The sequence below is a fragment of the Watersipora subatra genome, chromosome 8, assembly GCF_963576615.1.
Source record: "Watersipora subatra chromosome 8, tzWatSuba1.1, whole genome shotgun sequence".
In the NCBI taxonomy this organism is placed as follows: domain Eukaryota; kingdom Metazoa; phylum Bryozoa; class Gymnolaemata; order Cheilostomatida; family Watersiporidae; genus Watersipora; species Watersipora subatra.
The window spans coordinates 60,838,024-60,857,020 of NC_088715.1; the positions used below are offsets into that span (position 1 = coordinate 60,838,024).

General features: G+C 35.0%; 1 protein-coding gene across 1 annotated transcript; it reads right to left on the bottom strand.

The window, feature by feature from the left end:
* Positions 1-1,834: 1,834 nt before the first annotated feature.
* Positions 1,835-12,868, bottom strand: LOC137401469 (putative uncharacterized protein DDB_G0286901). Its single transcript, XM_068087823.1, has 13 exons — positions 12,796-12,868; positions 11,851-12,022; positions 10,425-10,548; positions 9,137-9,214; positions 8,630-8,695; positions 8,340-8,471; positions 7,763-7,854; positions 7,222-7,377; positions 6,296-6,412; positions 5,095-5,166; positions 4,942-4,962; positions 2,935-3,063; positions 1,835-2,372 (listed from the first exon to the last, which is right to left on the bottom strand). The coding sequence occupies exons 2-13, from the start codon at positions 12,008-12,010 to the stop codon at positions 2,218-2,220; spliced, it is 1,302 nt and encodes a 433-aa protein (XP_067943924.1). The 5' UTR covers positions 12,011-12,022; positions 12,796-12,868; the 3' UTR covers positions 1,835-2,217.
* Positions 12,869-18,997: the final 6,129 nt, after the last annotated feature.

Genomic DNA, 18,997 nt, shown 5'->3' on the forward strand with positions numbered 1-18,997 from the left:
ACGATAATAACTACAAACGTTAATTTGCACGTATTTCTCTTCTGAGTGTTTTAGCCGGAATCAACTATCAAGTTTTTAAAATTTTAATCCTAAACATCTTGGCAGTCAGATCAGCTCAAACAAAAACAATCTCAATTGATAGAAAAATACCGATACTTTCTGATAAAATCTACTAAAATTGTGTGTAAGTTCACACTTAAGGAGCAATGGAGGACAGTATCACTGGATTAGATTATTCGGATAACTGAGTCAAGTAAAAATCACTGTGTTAAGTATTGAAATGACTGGTAATAAACATTATATTATTCAACATGTATGTATTATCCTAATTATATAACGTTACTTGATTTTTAATGTGGCTGGAATTCTTACATAGAAGAACAAGTAATTGCAATAAATTATATTGTAAATATCCGATTCTATGATACTTTTCTACATCCTAAATGATTCTGTAAAAACAGCCATTTGTACTCACACAAAATTATTGGTGGATATACTTGTAGATATGAAGCATTTAGTATGCATACACATGAAAAATACAATTTTTCTGTGACTATGACTTATGATTGAGAGAATAACTCTGTATGAGTATACTTCATTTACAGTAAAATGGCTTCAAAGAGATAGTTTAACAAGCGCAATAACTCTATTGATAGAGATATCAAAGGTATAGCGATTTACGTTAGGTTCTAAGCTTGTGAGTGTCTAAGGATGGAATTAAATCGCTGATTTGGGGGTCGCTAATTGCTGTCGTATTGAATCAACACCAAAATCATGAAATCTTCAATCGACCAGAAGATTTACAACAATTGCTTCCACTGCAATACAAAAATAATGATTTTATGAAAAATGAACAATTACTGACACAAACATTTTTGCCATGTTTAAACGCCCGCAAAGCTCATTCAAATAGTTCAACAAAAACAATTAACAGAATATCAAAAGGTTCTGATCAAACAAATTGTCCATTAATCAACAGCTATCTGTTGCTTGTAGGAATTCAAACACCGTACTGCCAAGTTTGGATAGAGGATAAATACCAGAAGTAAAATATGTCGAGACACAGGACTGGTTACCAAGGATGGTCTGATCCTCTTTTCCAAATCACCAACTCCTCTTTACCACAACAACTCTTTGGGGCTTTTTGACCCGAACGCAACGATATTTTAATTAGCGAAGGACAACAAATATGGTGAGTGAGTAATAGGCAAAAAAGGCTACTTGGGTTCTCTTCTATGAGATGATAAGAGACACACTACTAGTACTTGCTGTGCATTGTGCTTAGTTATATTTTACTGATACATAAAAACAAATGTTAAAATCTGTTTTTAAAAAGTCTGTATGATATAATGCAAAACAGAGCTAGATAAAAATTATAATTTACTTAGAGAAGGTCAAAGGTGCATATGCTGCCACTACTCTGTCAGTCAGAAATTGTTTTGAGCTTCAGTTTGAAAAAACCACAACAACGACTCTAAATCTGAGTTCACTTTCTTTCATACTCAGTGTGTAATCGACCGATGAAGGGCTGCAGGCAATAATAATAACAATATGCGCCAGAACTTACAAAGCCTTAAAACGTTTTTTTTTGCAGCCATGTTATATTGCAAAATCTTGAACAATGATAGCTACAATAGTATTTTTTTCATTCTTTGACCATTTATTTGCTCTAAATCTGGTTTTACTGCGACTGTGAGTGCCAACATGTACGTAGATATGTAATATTGCAGCTTTTGTATGCACAGGCCTATTAACTAGCTATGCTTGACAGACCTATCAACTATCTATGTTAGATACAGGTTTATCAACCACTAGATTAGACAGTTGTATCAACTCAATCTAACAGTGTATTCAAATTCCATTTGGCACATTTGGGAGCTTTATGAAAACATAAAATAACAACAGCATAATGTAACAAACAAGATGAAAATAAAATATAAATACGAAAACTTTATATATATATATGTGTGTCAAATCATTGGCAGAATGTAGATTTTGCTCTTTTCCGCACTAGTGACTCTAAAATGACACTGTTTGGTAGAACTACAATGTCAGAAAACGTAGTTTGCTACAATCGTGTTGGTCCAATTAGTCTCGGCAAGACATTCGAGATCATATGCAGCACAACAGTCTAGCCTAAGTTGTACATATGCACAAAATATATATTATGTTATATATTACCATTACAAAAACTTATAAGTTATTGAAAAAAAATATTTATTTCTCTTCCCCAATTCCTAGAATTTCCTTTGCGACTTTCCAGTCAAAGTCTTCCCAGCCTTGACCATTTTCTTGCCCATTTCCTGTTTGGTTGTTACCATGTCCATCTCCAAAGTTTCCATTGCCATTTCCAACACCGAGATTGTTGTTCCCTGTAAACGTACAACAAGCAAGGTAAGTTTGGCGCTACTTATTTATGATTGATCCACTAAAATGACAAAATAGAAAGCAAGTTCTAATGTAAATGAACATAAAAGATGCCATTGGGGCTCATTTGAGACGATCTCATTGTTTATAGAAACCGTCAGTTAATAGAGGAGTGCCTTTACAGACACATTTATGAAATCATGGCAACTAATATAGCTTTTACAGTTTGTGACATAACAATGTCAAATATTGGTCATAATAAATAAAAATATGTTATTTACTAATTTCTATAAATTTACAGTACATTTGAAACTATTTTGATGCAATCATGAAGTTATGTAAGCACATGGTGGCATTGCGTTCGCTATGTTGAAAAACTAGAAGTTAAAGCTCGACTTTCTCCCATCAGAGAGTCTTGAAAGCCTGACAAGTCGACTCAACTACAAGTCGATGTATTGTTTCTTCCGCTTTTATAGCTTTTTATTGTTCAATTAATAATTTTTTCCAAACATTTGCATATAATCCTATGATCTTTTATTTTTCGTCTGCCATAAAAGTTGAGCTTACCGTTGTTGCTGCCAAAGTTTCCATTGCCATTTCCTGTTCCTTGTCCAGCAATGGTGGCGTTCACTCCATTCCCATTTCCATTGTTGTCACCAATGTTACCATTTCCGTTACCATTTCCTGCGCCGCCGACTATAAACCAATAACAAACGAGTTGACATTTATGCAACAACAATATTCAACCAGTGCAACAGTCTCATAAAACTGCTGCCTACAACATTTTGCGTAAACCGTGAGTAACAGTATGCAGTGACAGACAAAATAGTTAGTACGCAATTGTTTAGTAGGCTAATTCAAACCTAATTTGTTGTATCAACATATTTGTTGTCTTTCATCCAGATACTAGGCATACGAACATAAATAGAATGCTCAGACTGTAAGGAATCCAACTACCAGCAATTTAGTTAAAAATGAAATTTTAATCTCAGTAATTTTAATTTTAATTTACGATATCTATTTATCTACGGTATTAAACCCCTCGAGGAAATAACTTACAAAAAACTGTTGCTACTTCAGACTGACTTCAAGCTGACCAACAACTGCACCAGCTTGTTTGCCATTTGTGACCCCGGCAGTCAGAATGTACAATCGTGCGGTAATCGGATTGTTCACAATAGAGCGCAACGCGTGCTATATGCTATTATATAACTCACCGTCACTATTTTAGTAAACAGTGGTTTATAGTGCATTCAACCTGCTCTTTCACGTGGTCTTGTTTATTTTTGTGTCTGGCCAATCATAACGCCAGAATTGCCATTTAAATTTACCCATATCGGTGGTTGCTATGGAATTTGTCATAACCCAAGATCTTAAGTATAGACTCTAATTGCGGGTGGGCGCGTGTATGTAGCTATTTTCTGTTTCAACGTCTCAGGCTAAAACAAATTAAACCGTCGCACAAATTACGGCTAGTTGACGCTAATAATTTAGATGAAATTCTAAGTATTTCTACTTAGAATATAAGTAGGCTGCCTCAGATTATAGTGTAAGCGATGATGAGGATTGTGATAATAGGAAAACCTCAGGAATACAGCTGCTTACGCAATATGTGGCTGCTAACGATAAGGACAGTAACAGCGATCATCCTAATTAATTAAATTACAGAGAATAACGATCAGCCTATCACTGCTGATAACTTTCCCATTATAGCTGTTGACATCAAACTAATAAGTGGATGCAAATGTAAGGAATTCTGCACTAGGTTTATGTCATCTAAACAAATAAGCTTCGTTAGAACTGTGTATCAAGGATTACCGAAGGACACATTTGATATGGTTGTGTTGGGACAAACTGCCACTAATATAACAAGCAAACCCGTTGAATGGGCTACAATAAATCTCTGCAGTGTACTCTGTGTTACAATGTGTGAGTGTTAAACTACATAAAAATAGCTCTAGATTGAATGGTCACTTGATGAGTTGGTTGATATTTCCGCATCTTGATGCCCTCTGTGGTCACCTTTTGTTGACCTTACCATGACCTTCTGTATAGATGGACAATTTTGAATACACTTGCAACATTTTGATAAGTCGTTGGATTGTCATTATATGCAGTCATAGCAATATAGCTTGATGAGAAGTGCCCAGTTTGAAGCATACCCTTTTAATGTAAATCTCCAGGAAGGTGAGCTTTTAGCCACATATATTGCTGACCTTACCCTGACCTTTGGAAGGTCAACCGTCAATCAAATTTAAATAAAAATGTGACCATTATCTTTTTCAGGGTTTTAATGTGTAGAATGCCAGGTTTCATCAATATAGGTTGAGATTAAGTGGTCTGTTGCTATGGCATTTTGATTTGTAAACAAATACCATGATTTACGATTCATGAATCGGCAACCTTATCCTGCCTAAACTCAAAACAACAGTTTTAGTTCATCGTGAGACCTTCTCTACTAAATCTTGCATAACTTGGGCATATATAATCCGATTTAAAAAATTTAAAATGCATTAGAATTCTCAGACTTTGCTGATTTTGAATCTGTAAATAACTCAAAAATGTTGTTTTAGCACGATTGTACATTCTGACTGCCTGGGTCACATTTATCAAATGTCTCTGTTAGACACTGTATTCTAACAGATATTTTTTTAACCACTGATACCCGGACAAAAGCTAACAACATAGTATGTGATAAAAGTGAAATATTACCTGAGCTGTTGATGCCATTGCCACTCCCGTTATTGTCTCCAACATTTCCATTTCCATTACCGTTTCCGTTTCCATCGCTGTTATTGTCTGCAAAAGATAATCCTGGATAACAGCTTCTTCAACCAGCTTTGCTTCAGCTTAGCGTGAGAACCGATTTTGTTATAATCTGGCGTTACAGTAACGATATCTAAGGATTTTCTTAAGTAGTTTGTCAAGAATTAGGGCTATTTTCTGGAGATTATGAGAGTTTAATAGCAGCTTCTGTTCGTGCAGCCGTGTTTTCCTTTGTGACAATCCGTGTATGGCAAATTTGATTGCCTTGACAGTTTTGAAATTATTCCATACTGGCAGTTAGCCAGGTGATGCCCTGGATTTTCTTTATTGTCAGTCAGATAGTCCAGAGGTGGGTGTTTAAGAAACTGGTTCTCGGGGACCAGATAGATTCAATGGTTCTCAGGGACCAGAATGGAATTTTGAAACCAAATATTTTTAGTGACCTAGTAAAAGACGTGGACCACATGTGTGGGAATTAGTGACCTAGTAAAAGACATGGACCACATGTGTGGGAATTTTAGTGACCTAGTAAAAGACATGGACCACATGTGTGGGAATTTTTGATGGAATTGGCCGAAGATAAGTGGAAAGGAATATTATTTATGTTGACACAGACAAACAGACTAACTGGCAGATACACACAATGGTAAAGTGGGATTTATTAACACAATTTAAAGTTAAATTATATAAAGAAAACAGTTTTTTACCTCAAAAATAGGTCCTACTAATGGCTATGTGCACCGAAACCAGTATTTGTCAATTCTGTTACAAAATTGAAAACCATTTCACAAGTTTTACAAAAGAGGGAAATCTACAACTTTACCAAAACTTTGTCAAATCGCAACGAATCGTTATCATGGTGAACCAATGCTGCAGCCAGTGTGTCAATGTTACTTGCAATTAATCTAAGTAAAACTTTTTAGTCAATGGTACGGTACTTTACCCCCAACTTTACTTTAGTTACGCTCATTTAAATCTCTCTAATTTGTTTACATTTCAATCATTGTACTGCAAGCAATATCTTTTAAATATAGAGTTACGCAAATATTAAAGTAAACTTAAACTTTTGACCAATCAGAAACCCTCTTAAAACCATGTTATATATAGCTTTTAAATTAAGTATGTTTATGGTATGTTGTCCAACCCTTATAGAGTAACTCACCGTTGCCATTGCCTTGTCCATTGTTGTCTCCTACATTGCCATTTCCGTTCAAATTTCCGTTGTTGTCTCCCTCGTTAACATTACCGTTAGCAACACCATTGCTGTCACCTTGGTTCACTGAAAACATAAAATGACATTGTTTAGGTATTTGCTAGTCTTCTAATAGTATCCTACTGAACTGAGTAATTCTCACTTAAAAACTAGAGTTTGTAGTTTTTCTTGCTTTTCAGAGGTAATACAAAACCTTGCCAGAAAAAACAAAATTGTAGCAATAAAAGGATATGATAACAATAACATTTTGCAAGACTTTGATCAAGTTTGTGTTTAAATCTCTAGCCTCATAAATCATTTAAGTTTTTTAAAGATCAACTGAACAAACGCACAAATTATGCGAAATTCATCTATAGCCGTGATTCTTAACCTTAGTTCGATCCAACCCTAGGGGTTTGGTGAGTCAGTCTCAGGGGTTTGGTAGGGGTCTCTCAAAGGCAACAGCAAAAGTCACACTAATTTGCAAGGTCATTTTTTCATAAAAAGATATGTACTTTGCTGTGAGTTCATGCATTGTAACGGTTTTGTTCTTGAACACAGTGATGTTAATACACATTTCATTTTGTGCACCATTAAAACATACATATGTCTTGAATGTGAAAACATCATATTTTATTTTCACAAAAGGGTTGGGTAAAAGCGCATATAAAACTGTTGGGGTTTAATATGTCTAATAAGGTTATTAACCACTTTATATAGAGAGATGTTTCCAAATCTGAGAAAATCTCACCGAGCGCTGAGTTCATAGGTTGCCACTATGTCTAAAAATTTACAGACAGTTTGTTTTTCAAGTGTCAAGATGAAGTGAATAAAAGCGTTTTAGTTATAAGTCAGTTAATAGCAAACAGTTACATTTTATAAACTGAACAACTCACCATTTCCATTCTGCCCTCCATTGTTGTCTCCTCCGTTCATGTTACCATTTACTACTCCATTTAATGTTCCATCGTTGCCATTCCCATTCACCCCACCATTGTTGTCTCCAGTGTTGGAGTTACCATTGGATCCACCATTGTTACCACCATTGTTACCTGTAAATATAGAGCATTTATCAGTAACTTATTATAGTAAGTTACTAGCTTTACTAGCTTGAGTTACTCAAATTCATTGAGTAACTATTTTATTACCATTGCAATGGCAGGCATTTATCTAGTATATTAACCAAGTAATGCCTCTGACTTTGCCTCCAATGTGCTCATGTAAATTTAGCATTTTAATGTGAGCTACCTCTTCACAGGTGTCTAGAGCCTTGCTCAACTCTGTAGCTGATTTCACTTTTGAAGACTTAACGAAAGATGAATAGTTATTAAGGTTCCACCTAGTAGCCAAAAGAGGCACTGCTATTTCTCTAATGTGACTTTTATTACTGGAACTTAAAAAAATCTTTTTCTTGAATGCTAGATCTTCAGAACTTACAGTTGCCGTTGGTGTTTCCATTTTCATCTCCAATGTTGCTGTTGCCATTATTAACTCCATTTGCAGAAGACCTCCTGGATCCCGTCCTTCTACTACAAGTAACAAACCATCTATTTGTTAAATGTGGATTCGGAAACTTTGTGGAATCAAACTAGAGTTAGCCATTGAGTACATTTTTTCCTGAGAACTTCATTCATTGTATGTTGGCTACCAATTTAAAAAATCAGATAGCTTTACTATGAACAATTATCGAAAGAGAACTTTTTTGTTTGTTTTTTAGTTCTTGTCTGACATAATATGTAAAATATTGCGATTTGAAATGAAATTATTGCTAATGAAATAATATGTATATGAAAAACAGTAGAGTGAATTTAGCTAGAAAGACAGAGAGCCATAGATTGAGCTAAATCACAGATATACACATAACGTTGCTAAAGACAAGACAGTGAACATTCCAACACCGGGTATACAAGAAGTATGTCGACATTGGTAGGGCGTGTACTGCGGCTAGGACAAAATGTTGGGAGGGTTTGGGTTTTTAAGGTTTTTGGTTAGGCATCTTTTGTTTTCAACAAACCTGTAAGTATTTCTCAACCAGGGTGCCAATGTATCAACTGAACCATCAGAGGTAGCGGCCACAGCCCAGCGATTACTATACCTGTACTTTTTTTGTACACGTCGACCTCTTGGTAGACCCGAGTTAGAAGTCCTAAAAGTTTGTTAAAGGTTGCTACATAGTGCTCTTTTTAATAGCTCAGTTGAGTGAAATTTCTTTATTAAAACCACTCTAGTTTTTTAATATAAAAGATGCAATAAATTCAGTATAATCATGTTCAAAGTCTTCTTAAAGATAATATAGTTACTCACCCAGATGTTTGGCAACCAATTCCATTTCCATTTCCATTGCTGTTGCCATTTTCACTTCCAATATTGCTACAAAATAGGTGTACAATGCGTTATAAAGATATGTTAACGTTAGAATTGAATTATCTCCTACAGTTATAACAGCTACACCACTTAGCACTACCTTAATAAAGTAAGGAGTAAATGAAATAGCGTAGCCAAGGAATTTGGATACATGAGTTTTCAGGCTACTTAGATTGCTGATTTTTTTTATTAATGCGCTAGCAACCAGTAAGGCATCATCAAAATAAATACATGTAAGAAAAAGGTTAAAAATACAAAACATTTGTTCTTCATGCAGCATAAAAAGGAATCTTATTTTTTGGTTGAAAATTAGAGTCTGATTCACCGAAACTTTCAATGACCAATGCTTTTTAGTTTTAGAAAACATATTTTTTAAAAATTTTTTGTTAAGCTCACTGTAATAGATTGGAAAGATTAACAAGTTTAAGTCAGCGAGACATAACTTACTTGTTTCCATTGACTTGCCCATTGCTGTCTCCATCATTCACGTTTCCGTTTTGATTTCCGTTTTCACTACCAGTGTTTCTAAAATGATAAGGAACACATACAAACTACTCTCAAAGCTTTTTATCATAAAATGCTGTCAGCGGTCAGGGAAGCATAACTTCCTTTAAAGATGAAATTGCACAAAACTTTAGTAGATGTTATCAGAAAGTATCAGTATTTTTCTACCATTTGTGATGTTTTGATGTTTGAGGGGATCTGATTGCCAGGATATTTCAAGATTATAATAGACATAACTTGTTCATGGTAAAAATGCTCAGAAGAGAACTACGTATGAAATGAAATCACTGGTGGCTATAGTTGCTATCGTGTATATCGACTATTGTGTTCAAGCTGCATCATTGCGAGTCTCGATTCTGTCAGTCTCTTTGTAACTATAGACATCATAATCACGCTTTTGCTTGATATGAGCGTTTTAACCGCGATCAAGTTTTATTGATTTTAATCTTAAAACATTCTGGTAGTCAGATTTCAGCAAACATAAAAAAAATTGCAAATGATAAAAAAATACCATTACTTTTTGATTAAATCTATTAAAATTTTGTGTAAGTTTATTTCTAATGATGTTGAAACAATGAACAGAGCTTTACAGTCATTGCATGAATAAGGAGGTCACTATGGCCTCTACAAATCACTTTTATTGATACTAGATTAGAGAGAAACTCATGTGATTCACGCATGCTCAGAGCAAAAGCATACACCTAGGAGGTTTACCTCCATCATCTGGTAAGTGTGATTCACAAAAAATCTTTGAAATCAGTAACTATGACGTGAATGCTAGGACCGTGCTGAGAGCATAAATCATAGATAGCAAGAGATGGATGATTAATGCACAGATCTGCATGGCTATCTCTCTATGGTACGGATATTTCTCACAGAAGGAAGCAAAACCCATTTAGCTAGGATTACTTTTGCAAGAGAACAAATTGGCATAGGCGCGAAGAACTAGTTTCTATTTATAGATTTTATTGTTGCTCAGCTTGAATTAATGGTGGAAGTAAGTCACGCCTCCAGCAATTCTACAAGTCAATCAATACGAAGAACAGCCGCGGAACTGCAATCAGACAAGTTGACGTAAATACCCTTGTATTCTTAGAAATAATTAGGAAATCCTTAAAGCACATGCTGGTTCTCCAAGCTTAAACCTTTAAATTACCAAGTTTGTCTTCTCGCCCGCACAATGAGATTTCACTCTATACATAATACGGTTACATATATATGTTAAACTTACTCATTTCCGTTGATGTTTCCATTTCCATCACCATGGTTATCATTGCCATTGTTGCTGCCATTATCTGTACCATTGTTGACATTTCCGTTGTTGTTACCATTTCCACTTCCCAAATTATCGGCACCTGTGACAACACGCACACCGAAATTTCACCTTGAGTGTACTTTGGACCAATCATTTCACTTTTAGTGTACCTTTTGACATATATCATAATTTTTTGTAAAAAATTTCTCAGGTAATATTAACCCGTAAGTTAGCTGAATTGACGATTTAAGTTAATCAAGTTTTACTAATTTCGGACTCCAAAAACAAAACTTTGATGTATATTTGGTGCTCGTGGAGAAAGCCTATATTTATTGTATTATAAATGAGGTGAAAAGCATTTTTTTTAAAGCGTGTTTTCTATAGAGAAAACACTTAGTTCTTATAACAGCTCTATAAATTTTCTTAAGACTCTTTAAGCGGCAACAAAGTTGTCACAGTTTGACACGAAGCACTCTCTGAGTAATAATCTCAATTTAATGCTCGCTTGTGTTCTTAACTCTGATAAAAGGCTTATTAATGGTGGTGGGCTGTGCCAGTTATGTGGTTTTTATCACAACCTGGTTATCCTTAACTACAACCTCGAGTCCTGGCTTTGAAAGTACCTGACTTGGCATGTCAAAAACCAAAAACATGGAAAAGAACCAGAAAGTTTGGTTAATCTGACATAAACAGCATTTCAGCTGTTTATGTCAGATGACATGCAGCTGACATAACAGTCATAACAATCTGACATAACAGCATTTCAGCTGTTTATGTCAGATTCTTTTCAGTTTGGCTAGTTTCATTTCACTAACAGTTTAGCTGACACATAATGCTCTTGAAGTGTGCAATGACAACCGTTGACATGTACTAGTTTTCCATTTTTTAGTTTAAGTTAATGAATACTTTTTCTCATTAATGAAATACTCTCACAGGTTGTTAAGCTCTCAACTATTCTATATTATCTGCAAGCTGCCTAAGTTCATTTACTTAGTGAAACACCAATTTTTAAATCTACTGTTTATGTTTGATTGGAAAACAATGATATTCCATATAAAAGACATCTGGCATCATGACAGTTAATTTAACAGGCTGATGCTGATCAAGCTATTTCTTCAGCGAATTTCATCATCCTTATTTCAGATTTTTAGAGCGTTCAACCTTAAGTAAACTACTACAGATGATAAACTCTATGATTGATAAATTCCAGACAAACCAGTACAGCTTTAATATCAGAATGTTTGCTAATGGTTGAAATCAACAACCAAATCCTGGTAATTCGTTAAAAAAATTAAACATCAAGCATTTCTTAAAATATTAATTAATTAATATTTTTAACATCAAATAAGTTTTAATTAAGAGATCTTTCACTGTATGTTGTATGAGATAGGATGTTTCTTACCATTGTTGTTTCCGTTGCCTGGTCGAGGTGTGGTGTAATTAGAAGAGGTTGTTGGAGGCCTCCATTGTTGAGCTTGCTGCTTCCAAGACAGCGGGCCAGCAAGAGCTAAGCAAAGTACAACTGTGGAAAATACCACTAGTGTCTTTCCTCTGACCGCCATCTTAAGTATCTGCTGAAATAAACAAAATAAACTTGAATTTTTAATTTAAAAAAAGTTTGTTGAGTGACATATATGAAACATCTAATCAACTGTACAGTAATTATTGACTGCTTGTGTTTTTATGACCAGAAGCACCCAAAATATTGGCTTAATATAGAGGTTTGGAGACTTTCAGCTTTATATTTTCGTTTTTGCGTCTGGGGGTCTGAAGTAAAAACATTTTCAATGATAGAATCATGTTGTATGTGTCAGTCTCTCTCTGACATTGTTGTGGCAAATGACTGAGCTTGATTAATGAGGTTCCGCAAGCAACGCATTGCGTCTCTTCAGTGCGCCAACCGATATTCATCAAAATCTTATCGGAAATTAAAGTTGCGAAAACACTGCGACAGTTAGAATGATTTAATCATGGGCAGAAGAGGTTAAGCATGGGTCAAAAATGTGTTGTTTTTAGGCAGTTGCTACAGCAGAAATACTGGCTGTGTTAAATGTTTACAGGTTTCTAAAAACGATTGGTTTTTAACAAACCACATTATACTATCACCAGAACTCTAGATTCAAGATACGCAAATGCTGCTACAGCTATTGGTATCCAAGAATGAAATATGAACTTTGAGCCTACTTTAAACTTTGTATTCGATGTCTTATTTGCAGATGTTTTGCAAAAAAATAAAAAAGCAGTTTTGTTACCAGTTTAGTTCTTAGAAGCTTAACAGTGTGAAGTTCAAGCCTTGCATGTTAACACAAAATGTTTATATAAACGTAAAGCAGTGACAAAAACGTACCTGGTAGATGTTCTGTTGATTGGTGTCAGAAGGCAAAAAGAAAGGCAGTAATAACAAGGTATCCTTGGTTAATGGTCGGTCAGATGTGATGATTAGCTTATGTGCTTGCTTAGTTCGAACACAGCCTTTAAATATAGCCGCTTGAGTGGTTATTGGAGGAAACCCTCGCTGGCAATCTGACCGTGAACCGGAGTGTAGCCCAGAGCTAACTGAAGGTGGACCATTATAAATTTTGCGGCTAAAAGAAAAAGTTTTTATACTAGAATGGCGAAAAAAACTATACAAAAACTTTTGATTATTTTAATTTTTTAGTTTCAATTAATAGAAGTTAGTCTGGCCCGAATTTACAGACAATTTGTTCTTAGCATTGGTAACCTAAGACTAAGAATACTGCTGCTATATCATAACCGGGGCGTGACAAATAATAGTAATAAACACGACAAGCTTTACTCCCAAGATTCTAGAAAGTTCTATTAAAAGATTTCTCGGCTCTGCTGTTTGCTTTAAAAATGGCATCACAATTTGACTATGAACCGAAAAAGGTAAATGTGGGTTCACCCTAGGGGATATAGAAGAGGTGTGGCATACATGGCATAATCATTAACGTTCCCAAAGTCAACGAACGCTGTACCTGAAAGAAAAGTAAATTATCCAGAATGCCATACAATAGCAGTAAAAATCCATCGTGCAAATCAGCAGTACAAGGAGATGTCATCATCTGGCCATAATTTTTACCAAAGATTAAAAGGCTCGATAAGGTACATTAACTTGAGAGTAGCACATGGTCTAGCTAAAGGTGAGTTTACATAAAGCTTTAGTAGATTCTATCAAAAACTATCGGTATTTTTTAATCACTTGCGATTGCTTTTGATGTTTGAGGTGTCCTGACAGCAAGGATGTTTCTAGATTAATATCGATAAAACTTGATCGTGACTAAAATGCTTAGAAGAAAAACATGTGCGAAATGACATCGCTAGTTGTTATCGTTGTAATAGTTAATATCGGCTATTGCATTCAAGTTGAAGTGTTATGCGTCTGTATTCTGTCAGTCTCTTTGCAACTATAGACGTCATAATCGCATTTCCGATTGATCTGAGCATTTTAATCGCGATCAAGTTTTATTGATTTTAATCTTGCAACATTCTGACAGTCAGATCATTTCAAACATCAAAGACAATCGCAAACAATAAACAAATACTGATATATTTTAATGAAATTTACAAAAAAATTTTGTAAGTTCATTATTAAAGCAATTCAAGCAAACGCTGATCTCTAATGTAACACTTTATTTCTTAGATGTAACAGCGCTGCCTTTGACTTGGAAGGAGCTCAAATGGGAGAGGCTAATAAATGCAACGAACATCCATGCCCTGGCAGAACTTGAAAGTTATATACTAAATACTGCTGACCTCATGACCTTGTTACGCGAATAGAAAAGGCTAAAGAAATTTATTATCTTTTGTTTTCAACACGCTTGATTCAGACTTTTTAGCTTGGAATATCTAACATAATGATACATTGTAACAAATATTAGGATGCTTTAATACATGTAATACTAGATAATTGGTTAATTCATTGCTGCATGCTGAACTTTAATATGTTCGAAAATTATCTGATGACAGCGACAGCTTATTCTTTAGTTCCAATTTTCTACTTCCTGCATTTCTTTCTGTATTTATCGCTGTTTCTCAACTGGCAACATTGCAATTACAACTGACAGACAACTTCAGTATTGTAATTAAACAAAGTCTGCTTTGAGGAAAAAAGAATGCGCATTCAGGCGAGAACTGATTAGCATATATAAAACAATTACCACACAATTCACCTTTCTGGTTTGCAATAATTTTAGCAGACTAAATATAAATATACTTTGGTACTATAATATACTTTGGTAAAACTGTATATATGGAATATTAGGCTTGTTTTCATAAATATGATGAAGAAACCTGAGCTCAAATCAAGACAAGATACTTTTTGTGATTTCACTATAAATTTCATTAATCAATCATGCTGCTGCACTCTCTACTGTACTCTTAGCCTGATAGGTACACATATGCAGACACATAATCAACTGATTAAGATACATTCCAAATACTACTTATGACTGCGTCAGCGCACAAAATTCAGAACACACGATACAAAATACAAAAATGGAGTATTTGACTCTACATTTGAAATTATATTCAACGTACATGTTAATAGTTTCTTGAAACAGAAGTTTTGTTGCAGCAAAATGACTGAAAGCAAAAGAAGAAAATTCCAGAAGCTAATATAGAAAACACATAATATTTATCAATAATATAAACAAGTAATACATAGGCCTATTAATGGTATAAGATAAGAGAAGCTAAGTCAATTTAGAGTTAGCTTGTTCAAAGTTAGAGAAAGCTTTGAGGTGTGTATGTATTCCACCCGCTGTTAGTCTTCCACATCACTCAGTTATATCTTCTTTTCCCTGACTAAAAGTAAGGAAACACTAAACCCTCTTTTAGTTGAGTATTATCATTTTTTGCATATACTCGGTATAATGGATTTAGTTTATTACTATATGTAATCATTTGCTGTATTGAAGTTTTTTTAAAAGTTTTTTGAACACTTGAACAAATTAAGCAAATTATGGTGTCTTGTTATCAGAACAGTTGATAAAATGTTTTATAATAAGCAGCGGGTCTTAAAACAAATTAAATTAACATTTAAAGATTTGACTGTGTGAGCAATTTCTCAAAGATCTAGTGTAATGTCTGCTCAGCTTCCTGACTGTTTTCAGGACCATGGAGCCATTGCTGCTCAAACAATGGTTCTGCGGTTTTGGCTAGAGGTTCCTTTGCCACTGTCTGAATTCAGTGGCAAAGGAACCTCGACGAAAAGAGACATGCCCAGCTGTAGACAAAAGTTAAAGTTTGATACTGTTTTTGTCACCATCAGTGACCTTTTTTGGGACCTGAACCCCAACTTGTTGTTTCCAAGTCAGGTATTCTAGATCTCTAGACTACTAAGTTTGACTGTACTATGATTTACAGCAGAGTTTACTAAGTAACCAGCTATTGTGTCATGAAAAAATTACCGATACTCACATGGACATAGACCTCATAAATTGACCAACCTGTGAAAGGAGCAAGAAGGTGTCTACATGTATATCCTTGGCAGTTGTCAATAATCTCCGGAGATCTCTAGTGCAGAGGTGGAGTATGTGCAGGAGGACCATCTTCCTTCTTATGGAGGATGAGAGCTGTCAATATCTGTATTGTATTTAAATCTCTCAAGTACGAAATTACACCAAGGAACTCTAGCCTCAAGGATTTAAAAAGATGGACATGCGTACATAGTTATTGATGAGATAGATACATGCATGTGTGCATATTTATTGATGAGATAGATACATGTATGTGTACATACTTATTGATGAGATAGATACATGTATGTGTACATATTTATTGATGAGATAAATACATGTATGTGTGCATACTTATTGATGAGATAGATACATGTATGTGTGCATACTTATTGATGAGATAGATACATGTATGTGTGCATACTTATTGATGAGATAGATACATGTATGTGTGCATATTTATTGATGAGATAGATACATGTATGTGTACATATTTATTGACAAGATAGTTACATGTATGTGTGCATACTTATTGACAAGATAGATACATGTATGTGTGCATACTTATTGATGAGATAGATACATGTATGTGTGCATACTTATTGATGAGATAGATACATGTATGTGTGCATACTTATTGATGAGATAGATACATGTATGTGTACATACTTATTGATGAGATAGATACATGTATGTGTGCATATTTATTGATGAGATAGATACGTGTATGTGTGCATACTTATTGATGAGATAGATACATGTACGTGTACATATTTATTGACAAGATAGATACATGTATGTGTACATACTTATTGACGAGATAGATTACATGTATCTATATATATAATTCTCAAAGTCCGTGTGTCCGTGTGTTCGTCGGAAATCCGGCTATAGATCTTAAAATCTTGGACTAAATATTCCGTACCGAAGAGGACTCGATCACGGACCAAACCATTCACCAGTCTGACGTCTTGACCCCGAGACTACCGAAGTTGAATTGCTAGCCTGCCAGTATAAGTCATTATATCAGAGCAAAACCTAACTGCTTTGCGTGTGACTCGGGTCATAGCATAACGTCACGAGAAGCTGTTCGCTCACATTATTAAACTTGCTAATAGCAAAACTCTCACTACTTCTCATTGTTTATAAGACAAAACACTTTTCTCATGATATGTAGTTTGAAAGTTAGAATGGCAAATGTTGTTATATCTTAAATACAAATCAATTTTCTGTCCAAATACTCTTCTATCACACGGGCACAGCCGGGTGGCACAGCTAGTGTGTATATATTTATTGATGAGATAGATACATGTATGTGTACATATTTATTGACAAGATAGTTACATGTATGTGTACATACTTATTGACGAGATAGATACATGTATGTGTGCGTACTTATTGATGAGATAAATACATGTATGTGTAGATACTTATTGATGATATAGATGAGATAAATATGTGTGCCTACAAACTTACATTTGTTGATGAGTGTGAAGCCGGAGTAAAACAAAATTGTAAAACTGAAAAAAAGACCAAAACTGTTTTAATCTATTTGGGCTGTCGGATGGCAAAACTTTAGCAGATTTTATTAGTTTTTCTGTTTCTGTACAACTTGAGGTGAAAAAGTATGATCACCATCAGCGGCTTATGAAGACAAAAAGACTTTTCGGAAGAATGGATAGATAAAAATTTCTTGGAAACACTACATTTATCTTAACTTATAAACTCTAGAACATTTTCTGGTGCTACTACAATGTGAAGTTTATCGTCATATGTAGCCTACCCAAGTGAAGGGTGAAGTCTACCATGTGGCGTGTGTTCGCAACCACATTTACCTGGAAACAGATTTAGTGGTGTTCTGTGGTCAAATGTATGAGTGAAACAGCAACACGGATGGGATGACGGCAAGTCAACAAAAGTCCCTAATCAAAAGGGAGGCTGGAAGGTTTTATAGCAAAGCATTGCAGCGCAGATCCATCAAAAACCTGACCAGCCATTCCTGAGCTAGACTAATTGATTTCATATCTTCTTTACAAATAGACAAAGCAGTCTATTTAGCATTTCTTATCAATTTGCATATTTTTGTTCTTTACAATTTACTTCATGAGATTCGTGGACAAGTTGAGACCATCAGATGAGTGGTTGTTGATGACCACGGTCAAACGTAAGAAGTATCCTCATACTCAGTTATGCAAGCATGTTCATGACTATTTAGGCAGAAGTGGTAGTCTTCCACAAATTTTGCAACTTAGTTATGAATTCTGAAAACAACATACTATTCATCAAATAAGAATCACCCCGCTGTAATCAATTTATATAATTATGGAGTAATTGCAAAACACCACTGTCATCTTTAACCTGGTTATTGCCTAGCACCCGCAATAATCAGAGCTAGAGAAAACTTAAAGTAGGAGTCTTTCATGGCTCGATCACTTTGGGTGCTTTTAAATTTTTTACTCTGCAGGGGTAAGTAGCAGGGGTGCGCAGAGGAGTTCGCAGAAGGGGTATGTAGTGGGGGTACGAAGAGGAGTATGAAAAAGGGGTACGCAGAGGGGGTATGTAGAGGGGGTATGCAGAGAAGTAGGCAGAGAGGGTACGCGGAAGAGGAATGCTGAAGAGATGCAAATGAGGTGTTTGAATTCCAATAGTAATCCAATGAATTGTGATAGTTTTGCCTTGATTGAGTTACACTAGGGTCTGAGATAGCATTGTTAGCATTGATAGCATGTTGTATAGCATTCGTTGAAAGGCTAAATATATGTGTAGTGATGCCCTTTTAACTGCTTTTGCCTGAGATCTTTATACATGGTACACTGTTTACACACTACGATAACTGAAAGCTATCCTCATTACAAACGCGTTCGGTATTTGTTAAATATAGCTTTATTGAATTCATTCACTGGTTATCAATGAAGTAATCACCAAGTTGTAGAGGGCAACTGTAGAGAACTTGAGCATGTAGAGGACAACTCCAAGTTTATGGATGCGCTTTGGCCAAAGCGATCATTTACCGAGTACTTCTTTCACTGGTACATAAAAATTCTTGCTATTTTTTTCTAGAGAGTTGCTGAAAATCTGACCACAAACACC

Bases quoted from the DNA above. Each gene is read 5' to 3' on its own strand.
- LOC137401469 (XM_068087823.1), bottom strand. From the start codon at position 12,010: ATGGCGGTCAGAGGAAAGACACTAGTGGTATTTTCCACAGTTGTACTT. The intron at 8,472-8,629 runs GTGAGTAACTAT...ACAAACTTTTAG, and splicing joins ATTGGTTGCCAAACATCTGG to GACTTCTAACTCGGGTCTAC. The intron at 7,855-8,339 runs GTTTGTTGAAAA...TGTTACTTGTAG, and splicing joins TGGTTGAGAAATACTTACAG to TAGAAGGACGGGATCCAGGA.